This window comes from Aethalodelphis obliquidens, unplaced genomic scaffold, assembly GCF_003676395.1.
Source record: "Aethalodelphis obliquidens isolate GAN/ISIS:26980383/991018 unplaced genomic scaffold, ASM367639v1 scaffold16, whole genome shotgun sequence".
Lineage (NCBI taxonomy): Eukaryota > Metazoa > Chordata > Mammalia > Artiodactyla > Delphinidae > Aethalodelphis > Aethalodelphis obliquidens.
Genome location: NW_020837960.1, coordinates 19,206,473 through 19,219,944, shown reverse-complemented (window position 1 = coordinate 19,219,944; position 13,472 = coordinate 19,206,473). Strand labels below are relative to the sequence as shown.

At 41.9% G+C, this 13,472-nt stretch overlaps 1 protein-coding gene across 4 annotated transcripts in view; it reads right to left on the bottom strand.

Annotated features, from left to right (window-relative positions):
- Nucleotides 1–12,816, bottom strand: part of MRPS31 (mitochondrial ribosomal protein S31) — a 28,438-nt gene extending 15,622 nt beyond the window's left edge. Inside the window, exons 1-5 of one of the 4 annotated variants that reach the window (XM_027116431.1) lie at nucleotides 12,590–12,816; nucleotides 8,783–9,067; nucleotides 3,233–3,388; nucleotides 2,318–2,458; nucleotides 162–241 (exon numbers count right to left, since the gene is read on the bottom strand). In XM_027116431.1, coding sequence (XP_026972232.1) covers nucleotides 162–241; nucleotides 2,318–2,458; nucleotides 3,233–3,388; nucleotides 8,783–9,067; nucleotides 12,590–12,714 — 787 coding nt within the window. In that variant the 5' untranslated portion in view covers nucleotides 12,715–12,816. Of the gene's footprint in view, nucleotides 1–161; nucleotides 242–2,317; nucleotides 2,459–3,232; nucleotides 3,392–8,782; nucleotides 9,068–12,589 lie in introns of all 4 variants that reach the window. The other 3 variants (XM_027116430.1, XM_027116433.1, XM_027116434.1) reach the window with 3 other exon arrangements.
- Between the last annotated feature and the right edge of the window lie 656 nt (nucleotides 12,817–13,472).

Genomic DNA, 13,472 nt, shown 5'->3' with positions numbered 1-13,472 from the left:
ACCAACACTAACATGTCAACAACTACGTTAATAAGCAAGATCCAGGTCAATGACAGGATGGAATATTAAAATACCTGATGATTACGCAATCAAAACATGAAGGACATTTTCCAAAGATGGAATGTTTACTCCTGAGAAATAGTGTTATTTTCTTAACAAACCTGTTTCAGGTGCCTCTTCAGTAACTGCCTTAAGCTCAAAAATATTAAGCCTCTTCCCCTTGAATATATTTTTCCTAAAACTGAAAAAGAAAAAAATTATTTTAATGAATATTTTATACACAGTCAACAAAAAATTGTTTATGAGAAGAAAATTTTATATGAAATATTCAACGTAAAAATTAAAAATAATTCTGCTGCCCCACACCAGACAGTTTAACTAAATTGCCACGTCTTTAGGACTGATAACTAAAAACAGGAACAAGTTCACCTGAATTTCTGCATCATAATACAACAAAGAAGTTACAACAATTTAACTACCAAAATACCTAATTGAAAAGATCAGCTTAATTTGCCACAATTTTTATTTGATCCATTTCATATTAAGGTTTTAGAAAACCTGACATTGTGGAAAGCTATTAAAATATGCTAAGTTAGAAGTTGTTAAAGTCAACATTTGTCTTAGTTTAAGGGTAAAAAACACTGCCTGCTTAATTATAAATTATAATTATAAAAGATTGCACAGGGGCTTCCCTGGTGGCGCAGTGGTTGAGAGTCCGCCTGCCGATGCAGGGAACACGGGTTCGTGCCCTGGTCTGGGAAGATCCCACATGCCACGGAGCGGCTGGGCCCGTGCGCCACAACTACTGAGCCTGTGCTCTAGAGCCCACAAGCCACAACTACTGAGCCCGCGTGCCACAACTACTGAAGCCTGTGCGCCTAGAGCCTGTGCTCTGCAACGAGAAGCCACCACAATGAGAAGCCCGCGCTCCACAACAAAGTTAGCCCCCGCTCGCCGCAACTAGAGAAAGCCCATGTACAGCAATGAAGACCCAACGCAGCCAAAAATAAATAAATAAGATAGAAAACGCATTAAATTTGTTAAAAAAACAAACCAAAAAATATTGTCCCAAAATATTTAACTTTAGTCTTCTTTAAATCAGTCTTCTTTGAAATGATGCCATGCAACTACATCAGAATGCTATATTATAGATTGATTTTTTTTTTTTCGGTACGCAGGCCTCTCACCGTTGTGGCCTCTCCCGTTGCGGAGCACAGGCTCTGGATGCACAGGCTCAGCGGCCACGGCTCATGGGCCCAGCCGCTCCGCGGCATGTGGGATCTTCCCGGACCAGGGCACGAACCCGTGTCCCCTGCATCGGTAGGCATACTCTCAACCACTGCACCACCAGGGAAGCCCTAGATTGATTTTTAATGATTCGAGCTGTCATCACAAATTAGAAGGTGGTGAGGAAGAAGCTGAAAAAGTAGGGAGGGGGTTTATATGCATATAATGACTGCATTAAAAAGCAGCCTAGGACTTCCCTGGTGGCACGGTGTTTAAGAATCCGCCTCCAATGCAGGGGACATGGGTTTGCGCCCTGGTCAGGGAAGATCCCACATGCCGTGGAGCAACTAAGCCCGTGCGCCACAACTACTGAGCCCCTGTGCCACAACTACTGAAGCCCGCACACCTAGAGCCTGTGCTCTGCTACGAGAAGCCGTTGCAATGAGAAGCCCGTGCACCGCAACCAAGACTTGCCCCTGCTCACCACAACTAGAGAAAGCCCGTGTGCAGCAACAAAGACCCAACGCAGCCAAAAATAAATAAAAGAAATTAATGTATAAAAACACAACCAAAAAACTATGTAACGCATGGCTTAGCATCTTTAAGAACTGCAAATTACCAAATTCAGATTGCCACAAATAATCTACTACTTTAAGATATTATAATGGATCTTCTTTCTTTTTCTGATGGTGGTTATTTCTCTAAGGTATGAAGAAAGATGATTATATATAGAGATAGAGAGAGTACATGAATCTACACTGTTAGGCACACATCAGAATGAAAAATAGTGTTTCTCGCAAAACATTCATTTGTTCAGAATTCAGTCAGCTCCACTTACTCTAAATCAGGAGACCTTTATTCACCGTGGGTAAATGTGAGGCAGGGCCCATTCTGATTTACGATATAGAAAAATGTAGGGCTGCTAAACCCAGTACATCTTTCCCTCTCTAGGAAATGGGACGTGGAGAGTAAGGAGACAGATATAAATGCATCCGGGACGCTCAGACACCCAACAGCAACAATATGCACAGCAACAAAGTAAATCTACAGTTCAACAAACAAAACCAAACTGACTGCAGAGCCTGAATACCTTCTTCTCAGATCAGCAGGCTTCGCTTGGCCAACAAAATCATCAGTCCCTTCATCAAACTGAATCTGATGCACTGGTCTTGTGCTAACTCTCGCTGTGGCAGATCTGGCAACTTTCATATCTGATATGATGTCAGTGAAACTGAAATAAGAAAAAGGTCAAGTGTGTTAGAAATTGTAGCTACAGAAGAGTAATAAACTTTCTTTTTTTTTTTTGAGTAATAAACTTTCTTAAACATGAGATTCATATCACTTAATTCTTACTTCACTTCTATGCACTAATACCGAACAAAAAGTCATGTTTAAATAAAAAATTATATGTTGCCTATTAATACCACAGACCACTAAGATCGATGTGGCCTTCTCTCTTTTAAAGATGTTCTTCAGAAATGTTCATTTAAAACATAATTAAAAGTATCCCTCATGAAAAACTGTCAAACATTCAGACAAGTAGATATCAATATCTGTATACCTAGCACCTAGATTAAAAACCTATATTAAAGTTGAGATTTAGCCATATTTATTTATTGCCTTGCATTTGTTCAAAGACAAATAAAATCATGATCATATTGTGCATAAAACCAGCATATTATTTAACTAAAAGAAAAACTTCTCAGAGAAATTGTCTTATTCTATTATTTATTTCTTTATTTTAAGTAACATTACTGAATTTACCACTTCTTTTTCAGGGACAAGAAATTATGTAACTTCTCAAAAGAAGTTTAATCATTCAATTGGTCTTTTAAAACTGAAATCTTACTTAACACACGAGTTTTAAAAGAAATCAAACTGCTAATACTTACGAGGCATATTTTATATATAAATGAATATATTATGTAATGTAGCTCATCACTCACATGAAGCCAGCCTATTTTGACATATCAGCATCACTGACACAGCTATTGGATTCACCAACCTAATTTTAGGTCTCTCTCCATCCTTCTGTGCCCTCGAGGCTTCCTCGTGCTGCTGGAGCTGCTTCAGCAGATCTGACTTGGTCATCTGCTTGTCAAAAGGGAGAGAGTCTGCAACCGCGGAGGCAGCCGCCACCAACTCCGGGCTCAGGGACTCACTTCTGAAAGAGAACATGCAAGACAAATGAGAGAAAAGAGGCATTACTTCAGTGGAAAGTAAAATGATTTCTTGGGAGAAAACTTTTTGTCCTTCAAAAAGTATCATTCAATTCAATTTCTGACAAAATCAAGAATTCTTAACACAGCATTGTAAATCAACTATACTTCACTAAAATTTTTTTTAAAAAAAGAATTCTTAAACACTAGGTGTCGGTTTTATAAAAATGTTACAATATTGAAAGTTAAAGTTAATGGATCCTTAATGAAGCACAATACTAACTCAGAGCAACAGATTAAGGTGGAGGAATGAGGGATCAGCCTCGAAAGTGATAAATTAGTGGATTTTTAAGTTAGATGCCATTTTATTTCAAAAACAATACAGGCTGCAAGCAAATATAAAAGTGGTTAAACCTGTTTATACAAGCTTTAATGGTAATATCCTCAAATTGGAAACAACCCAAAGGTCTATCATCAGAACAGATAAACAGTGATATATCCATGCAATGGAACAGTACTCCGCTCACTCCACAACACGGATGAAACTGAATGAAAGGAGCTGGATTAGAAAAAGTATATATGGTATGATTCCACTTATATCGAGTTCTAGAAGAGGCCAAATTAAGGTGAAAAAAAATCAGAACAGTGGCTGCCTCAGGACAGAAGGTTACTGATGGGGAAGGTGAAGATGGGAAATGCTCTGCATCTTGGAAAGTGTGTGGGTTACATGGGCACATCAATTTGCCAAACTCCTATAGCTAAGATTTGTACACTTTAACGTATGTAAATTTTACCTGGAAAAAAAAAAACATAAAATCACCACGTGGGAGATGGAAAGTGCGTGAAGGTATAGATGACAAGAATGGCAAGATTTGATAATTATCAAAACATCATACGATTTTGTTTATGTTTTAAACTTTCCATAAGCTAAAAAAAAAAAAAAAAAAGCTGTTCTTCAGTAAATTAGGGTAAGTTAGGAGAAAAATATGCCGGATATAAAAAGTTATTTACATTTTTTATATCACTGAAAATTGCCACCTCAATGAGTGGGATCTGAATTACTGTTTTACTGCACCTGGCTTTCTACCTTAGGAAATGATGTCTAACTTGCAAATCAAAGTTCCCACATCCCTGAAGCTGGGCCTCAAAGAGACTGTCAGAGCCTGGAAATGCTCAAGGATGCTGAGAGTGAGGGCTGTAGGAAAATCAATGTTACTGGAAGCTGGAGGAAAGGGGACCTTAATGAATAGGTAGCTGAAATCAGAGCAGGTAGTTGCTTGGTTAAGAGAATGTTACTTAAAGGAGGAGCTAGAAACTATGGTTATCACTGCACCCACCAGGGGTCTTGTAAGGTTTCACAATACATGCAGACTCACAAGTCTACCACTGACGTGCCTGGCCCGGACTACTCAGAAAGGTAAAGGGCAGAACCACAGCAGGCTGGCAGGGCAGCCTCAGGTGTCCCTCTCGGGGAGCCCCTGCAGCACTCGCGGGCGACATGTCACACAGCCATCCAGGAGTTAGGATAGGAGACCCACATCGCGCAGGCGCAGGAGCTTAGCGCCCCACAGGAACCAGTATCTCTTGTAACAAGGCCACAGGCAGCGTATCTGTGGTCCCTACAAAGGACACGCAGTTACAAGAGTAACTGTGCTCAAGGAAGCCCTAAGTACACTGAACCATATGGTACCCACAGTTCGCCCAATCCAGATGCAATCAGTTATTCAGGGGGTCAATTTTATCATGATAATGTTGCCTTCGATACAGCTGACAACTGCAGTAATCAGGTTAACGGCTGTGGCAGATACTTTCATAAAACAGAGACAGCAGTGTTTCGGGTCCCACAAGCTCTTCCAAAACCTTGCTACAAGCCCATCTAGAGAGGCAATTTCCCCTCCCCCCGAAACCAGGGGAGACTTCGTGACTGCCTCAATGAACAGAGTGAGAGAGAAATGATGCCCTGTGACTTGTGAGGCTAGGCCACATAATGTGACACGACTTTTGTTGGGATGTCTCTTGAGACGTGTGTCCGTGGACCCCAGCTCTCAGGTTGTGAAGAAGCCCAGGCCACTTGGAGAGGCCCTGGGTAAGTGTTCTGGCCAAGAGCCCCAAATATGGTCTCAACCAATAGGCAGCATCAAGCGCTGGAATGTACTGTACGTGGGCAAGCTTTCAGAGAATTCCAGATGCCAGCTTTGAAGCTGCCTTGCTGACGCTGAGTGGAGCAGACACAACTATGTGCAGCTCTTTGCCCAAACTGCAAAGAGATGCTGCCCCCAAGCCTTGGGATGGTTTGTTATGCAGCGATAGATAACTGGAACAGATTTTGGAGCCTGGAGCTTGGGTGCTGCTGTTATAAAACAAAAACAAAAAAACCTAAAATGTATGGGAGAGTTTTGGGTACTGGCAGAGGGGGGAAACCGGAGAGATCCTGAGGCAAGTGTTAGAGAAAGCTTCGGGCCTCAAAGAGACTGTTAGAGCCTGGCGGCCGCGTGAGCACTATAGGAAAATCAACGTTACTGGAAGCTGGAGGAAAGGGGGCCTTTGTTTAGCAACATTATTGCTTGAAGTAATATGGCAAATGAGAGAGATGCTCAATGAATTGGACGACCGAGCAAGGAGCCTTCCAGACAGAACACTGAAGGTGCCTCCTGCCTTCTTAGTGGCCAATGGTAAAATGTGAGAGGAGAGAGAAGAAAGAACTGTCCCACATAAAGGAGCCAAGACCTGCTGGGATCAAAAGAAAACATCTCTCATTCTTAGCCCCTCCAGATAGCAAATGATGCCAAAATTTAGAAATGGCTTCTGTACAGAGATCAAATCCAGGGCAGCATTAGGAAAACGGTCTAAAGATAAAGCCATGGGCATGACTGTAAAACCCTCTGTTAAGATCTTAGAAAGATTTAAGATGGTGCCTTAGACTGCCCTTCAGACAACAAGAATTCTAGGAAACTTAAAGGTGTAGTCCCAGGGCCTCTCACGGGGAGCTGAGAGGACCCTGGTTCCCAAACTGTGCCCTAAGGCACCCTGGAGTACCATAGGGAAATATCAGCCACGTCTGTCAGTGACTGTGTGAACTACTAACTCAAGGTAGTTCACAGTTTCAACATTAGACTACCGCATTCCTTTCAATGCCACCATATCTTTGTGAAGATGGTTCTCCAGCAGTTGCTGTGATGAAAAAGCAAGAACCCTTCAAAAATCAATATGGAACAGGGATGAGAGTGGCGGTGTCCAGTCTGACTCCAAGGCTAGGCAATAAAACGATACAAATTCCTAGGGGCTCGTTTTCTCTTGGGACACTCACCCTTGGAACCCAGCCACCATGCAGTGAGGAAGCCCAGGCCACGTACAGGTGGCTCTGTAACAGTCCTGGCTAAGGTGTCAGCTAACAGCCAGCATCAACTGTCAGACCTGAGTGAGCAAACCCACAGATGATTCCAGCCCCCAAACTTCCAAGTCTTCCAGCTGCGGCCCCAGACATCACGGAGCAGAGGTGAGCCTTCTCTACTGTACTCCGTCCAAACTGCTGACCCACAGAATCCGTGAGCATGAAAAAAGGCTGTTTTATGCTGCTGAATTTGGGGGCAATTGTTATGCATCCACGGTAACTGTATCAACATGGGGGAGGGTGTTCGACATATAATACAAATAAACGAGCCAAAAGCGGGCCATGCGCGGGGCAATGATGACAGTACATCATGAATCAAAGACGATGACGAACCAAATTCTCTGCATCTGGGATTCCTTAAAAAAAAAAAGCGGACTGGAGGGGGGTGGGAATCATTAAAAGATACATTTTTGAAAACTCAAAATAAATGTATCTCATTCACCAATCTTTTGATATAGGATCAAAGCCTCTTCTTTGAACACAGGACCACTGACAGATGTTCCAAGGTATTGATACATCTCTTATATGTATACTACACCCATAGTACATCCTCCAGTATTGCCAATTTTGGTTTCTTTAAAGTGGAAACATGGAGCAAGAACTTAAAACGCTTACAAAGCAGTCTGAGTGCAGAATTTTCCTGGACTTTTATGCTTGTCTCATTCATACCTAATTGGAAAGCAACTTTAAAAATTACCTTTACTGAGGCTTTGCAAAGCAATCAACTCATTTTGACCACTTCATTAATAGTTAATTAAATTGTATAATTATAAAAAAAAGCAAAATGAATCATAAACAGGTCTGGAAGCTGGGAAAAAAACTTACACTTCATAAGTAATTATAAAGTGTGTGGGAGTATTACCTAATTACGTATGTATATATTTTTTATTTGTTTTATATTGTTTCTAAAAAGGAGGAGGAGAAGGTACTTAACATGGGCATTTCCTGTTTGAATTAGCTTACTCTCTACCACCCAATTATGCTTTCCAGTGGTAGTTTAGATACAATATGATACAATGTAGAAACTAAGCAGTTCTGTTAAAATGTTAAGTCATTCTGGGAATAGAAACCTATACTATCTGTTTATTCTGCTAAGAGAAGTCAGAGATGGGGATCTTAAAGCCACATTTCTTATTACTTGAATTGACTATGTCACTGGTGTAATCATTATTTATATATCGCTAAAACAAAATACTGCCATTTAAACTACAACACAATGCTAAAATATCACCGACTGCACTTAGAATCAGTAAAATATTATACTCTTTTGACAAGCACAAGTAATTACAATACTTTGAGGAAACCACGTAAGCTGAGAGCCCTGATAATTACTGGTCAAAGGAAGTAATATAAAACAGCTGTAATTAACATGACAAAATTCTATCCTAGGTGGAATTTTTTTTAATGAAATTTCAAATAAAGAAGTCCTTCAGAGACACAAAGCAACCTTCAAATCAGGATGTAAATAATTTGTTAATTAACAGCTTAAAGAAGCAATTAAATGCAGTTAATAACTGATGAAGGGCTTTCCTGGTGGCGCAGTGGTTGAGAGTCTGCCTGCCAATGTAGGGGACACGGGTTCGTGCCCCGGTCCGGGAGGATCCCACATGCCGCGGAGCGGCTGGGCCCGTGGGCCATGGCCGCTGAGCCTGCGCGTGTGGAGCCTGTGCTCCGCAACGGGAGAGGCCACAACAGTGAGAGGCCCGCGTACCGCAAAAAAAAAAAAAAAAAAAAAGTGATGCGTATGTAAGAGAATGTGGAATTCTCAATTAGATCACTACTCTTTCCCTCTCTCTAGACTCCATACAGACATCCACTTATTTAAATATAGAATAACAGTATTTCTCATTTAATTATTAGTCTCTGTGTTACAAACTAATATTTAGTCTTCATTAACTCTGTATCTCCAATGTTCTCTAATTAAAAAATTTTTTTCTAAAAGAAAAAGACTGGAGTTTCAAAAATTACTTTCAAAGAAAAACCTTCAAATTGCAATTCAATTTACCTCTTTTGGGGGGCATCTTCTGGAGCATTCTGAAGTCTGACAGTTGAAGCCTCCAAACTTTTAAGTTGTCTTCTGTTGGGTGGCTTTGTTGTTTGCACATTTACTGAGCTTAATTCAACTTTCATTCCCTTAAGAATATTTACCAAGTCTTTTTTCGTATTCTCCTTTACACTGTGTTGGCTCTCTGTCTCCTTGGAAATCTCACGGGTTGGAACAGGCTGCTCATCTTTCTTGCTATAGATCACGCTGTTAGTGCCAAAATATCTTTGGATATTATTTTTTGTCCTGAAAAGATTAAAGAAAACAAAAAAACACTGCAAAATAATACAGGACTCAAAACGCTGCTTCTATGTGTTTAAAATTTTTTCAATTAAACCCTTCCCTTTTGCTTTTTACTGTTATCAGCAACTGTAAGGACAGCAATTTAACATTTACTGAACATATACTATATGCCTAGTCTTGTGCAACATTTTATGTACATTTTCTCATACCCACATCAACTCCAAAAGGTAGGTATTATCCCCATTTTGCAGATAAGGGAACTGGAAACCAGAGGAGTAACTTAGTCAAGGTCATGTAGCTCAGAGCTCACTAAGGCCTAAGACCCGCTGGTGAGCACAAATGAGTTACAGGTGTGCTGAGATGCTGACCACCTGGTCCTTGAAGTGGCTGGGCGAGAAGCAGGGCAGCTGGTGCACCTGTCTGTTGCTGCCTCCCATTTATCTCAAGGTCTGGTACAAATATCATTGTCTATGTTCCATGACATTAAAAAAGTTGCGAAACACTGACATGGTTAATAAATTTCAACGTATTATTCTCAAACCCCAAACTGACAGACTGCCAAGTCCTTGCTCTTAACATGATATAAGACCTCTATAAAACGTCACAATTAAACAATATGAAAATAAAGAAATTTCTATCAGTAAAAAAAAGGTTACTTTCTTCAAACAAATTCCTGGGTGTGATTCTATTCAACTTTCTCATTGAGCTCCATGCCATTTAACTGATCACTATCTGTAAACTGAGCTAAACTGGAACAGGAAAAAAGAACATTCAGTGGCTAGAGTTGTCATTCTGCTTTCTTCTTTAGATTTATTTGTGAAAATGAACAACACAAACAATCACATCTATTTCAAACTCATGCAAAAAAAGACTTCCCAATTCTAAGGAACCCAAATATCTAACTTTACTTTGTGGCATTAAGAACCTTTTGATAGTTAATGTTGAAGAACTTTAAAAACTAATGAATGTGTTAGTTTCAGTAAGAGGGTATAAAGTACAAAAAGTCATTTATTAAATATAATGAATATCTACTCTGTGCTGGGCACTATACTAGGCATTGATGATGCCTTAGTAAATAGAAATTTCATGGTGCCTATTTCATGAAGCTAACAGGCTAGAGCACTGTTTCTCAAACTTTAATACGCATAATAACTACCTAAAGGACTTGCTGAAACACAGATTCTTTGGTTCCACCAAGGAATTCTGACTCAGTAGCTTTGGGGAGGAACTCAGAGTCTGCATTTCTAACAGGTTCCCAAGTAATGCTGATGCTGCCCATCAGAGGCCCACATCTGAGTAGCTATGTTACACATGCCATTTAATCCTTACACTTTTACAGAACAGGTTTTATTATTCCCATATTACAGAAGAAACTGCTGCTCAAAAAGGTTAAATTAGTGGTTCTTAACCTTCAGAGGTTATATGAATCACCTGGGGAGCTTATTTAAAACATGGATTCCTGAGATTCTCAGTTGGTAAGTTTGGAATCAGGCCCAAAGATCTGAATTTAATCAAGACTTCAGGTGATTCTGGTGCAACTGATCTCAAGAACCTGCATCAGACCCTGGGTTAAATAGTATCTCAAGTTCTCGAAGCTAGTAAGTGGTAGTGCCAGATGAGGGAGCCTTTAATGAAAAGAGAAATGGCTATTTCCAAAAACGCTGAAACAAACTATTTGATCTGCTCATAAAAATGTCAGAGGCTAACACATCAGACACTTAAAAATCAGAATGAAAACCAACTGCTTAACCAATATCCTTATAATCAGTACACAGGGGACTTCCCTGGTGGCACAGTGGTTAAGAATCCGCCTGCCAATGCAGGGGACACGGGTTCGAGCCCTGGTCCGGGAAGATCCCACATGCCGCAAAGCAACTAAGCTCATGCACCACAACTACTGAGCCTGTGAGCCACAACTACTGAGCCCATGAGCCACAACTACTGAAGCCCGTGCACCACAACAAGAGAAGCCCCGGCAAAGAGAAGTCTGTGCACTGCAACGAAGAGTAGCCCCCGCTCGCCGCAACCAGAGAAAGCCTGCGTGTAGCAACAAAACCATAAATAACACAGCCATAAATAAATAAATAAATTTATTAAAAACAAATCAGTACACGGACACATTATAATATTCAATATGTGGTACCACTGAATTTAGGAAAATGCTCTATTATTTTACATGTGAAAGTTAAATTAATACTAAAGGTATTATAACAGAAAGGTGGCAATCAGGAGAAAGAATCTCACATATAACCCGTACTTCAATGTTTCCTTCCAAGACTGCTCTAGTGCTACAGAAAGTAACCTATATTTATACCAGGAAAATCATGTATAAGGAAGTAACTCCATAACACTAAAGTAATAAAACTCTAGCCCTAACCTCCCACCTGGGCTTGTTTCCACTGACAGCATCTCATCAGCACTTCAAATGCAGCACATCCAAGACCACATTCAAGAGCTTGCCTCTCCGACTGACTTTCCATTTTTCACTCTTCTGTACTGAAGGGGCCTCTTACCATAAATAGCTATTTTTGTATTCTAAAAATTATGACATATTTTAAAAGCCTTCTCAAAGCTGGTCCTCATTCTTCTGTTAACATTAATGGTACCCTAATCCTGCCAAGCAGCCAGCTGATATCTTTGCTCGGACTGCCCTACCCTTACCTCATCGTATATCACATCCCAGCAATTTCACCTGTGAATTCTTTTCCATCCAGCTACTTCTTCCCATCCCCACGGCTCCTAACCTGCTTCAGGGCTATACTTAACCAAAAGGGCCCCCAACTGATCTGCATGGAATATATATGCCGGAGAATTAAGTTTTCATAATCATGAGAGTTCTCAGAGAATAAATACCAACACCAAGTATGCTGCAAATCTTCTTCTTGCCTGGCTAACTCCAACCCTTGGGCCCCCTTTAGATTTCATCAGGCTTCTTTTCCCGAAGGGATACTCTGAACCTCTCCTGCAATGGTCAGGCGTCTCGATTTGCTCACCCAGCAATTACCAGTTCAATGAATTCTGCGGCACTCTGAGCTACCTACACTATCTCAGCGATTACTCCACTACACTTGAATTGCCTACGTGGTGGAACTCTAAGCTCGGCGATGGCAGGACTGTGTTACTCGGGGCTTAACCCCAGGGCTGGCACACGGTAAGCGTTTTCAATAATGAAGGTAAAAATGAAACCATCACAGACTTGGGAGGCAAAAAATTTAAAAAGAATTAAAAAATAAAACAACTTCGCTTTCTGGAACCTGGATAAAATGAGGGGAGAAGTGGCAAGAGAGATGAGGCACGGTATGTAGCAGAAAGAGCACAGGCGGACCAGGCCTGTCACCACGACCTTGGGCAAGTCATTTTATCTTTCTGGGATTTCCCTTTGCTCAGATTTAAAGCGACGGCTTCTAAGATCCCGCGGATCATAACACGGACTCCAGGAAGCCGGAGAAAGAGAACTGAATGTGCAGGATCGGGGACAGGGGTTGCCTGAAGACCTGCCGGGCCAACAGCGCTGCAACGCGGTACCTGACAGATCCATGCGGAGAAGCGAGTAGCACGACGGCGGCCGCCGATACCTCTGGGTCTCCGGAGCACAAAGGGAGGCGGGAAAAGGGGCGAAGAGGGAGGAGAGCCGAGACCCTCGGAAACATCGCGGAGAAACAAACAGAATTGGGCACACAGGGGCGACGACGCGTCCTCTGACAAACACGCCCCCCCGCTCCCGCTTCCGTTCCCCAACCCGACGCGCTCCTCTCGTTCGTGCGCCGGCTGACAACAGGGGCTGCTAACTGTGTTCCGGCCTCGTCCGCGGCCGAGCCCGCTGTCTCCAGGCGACTGCTCCCCCCCTCGGCGATTCTGGCCCCATCCCAGAGGTGGAGTCAACTGAGGTCAGCAAGGGGGTGGCGCTGGGGGCGCGGCCCTGACCCGAGAACTGAGAGTGGAGGGAGCGATCGACTGTGCAAAATACTGCCGATGGGGCCAGTAAGATGAGGCGCAGAACAGACCCTGCTGTGCGGCATTAGGGGGAGAGGATCCACAGCGTTCATCATATTCTCGAAATAATCCGTGGCCACCAAGGAGGTTAAAAAACAAAATTAACATGGGACATGCTGTCCGATAAATTAGTATTTCTTTTCAGTCTGTTTTTGACGGAGAATCAGAGCATGAGACATATGTGTTTCATTGATCTAAAATGGCCTTAGAAATTAAAAAAAAAAAATGCAAGAGAAAGACCTGGCTTTCTCCTGTCCCGTATGAAGGCAGTGAACAGTGGCCCAGAAGAGATGAGGGATTCTCAGATCTGGAAGGGCATGAGCGTACACACCCGGGTGAAAAATGCCGGCTAGTAGGTCACATGCCAACCTCTAGCTTAGAATTCCATACTGTCGGCTGAATATTGGCATCAACA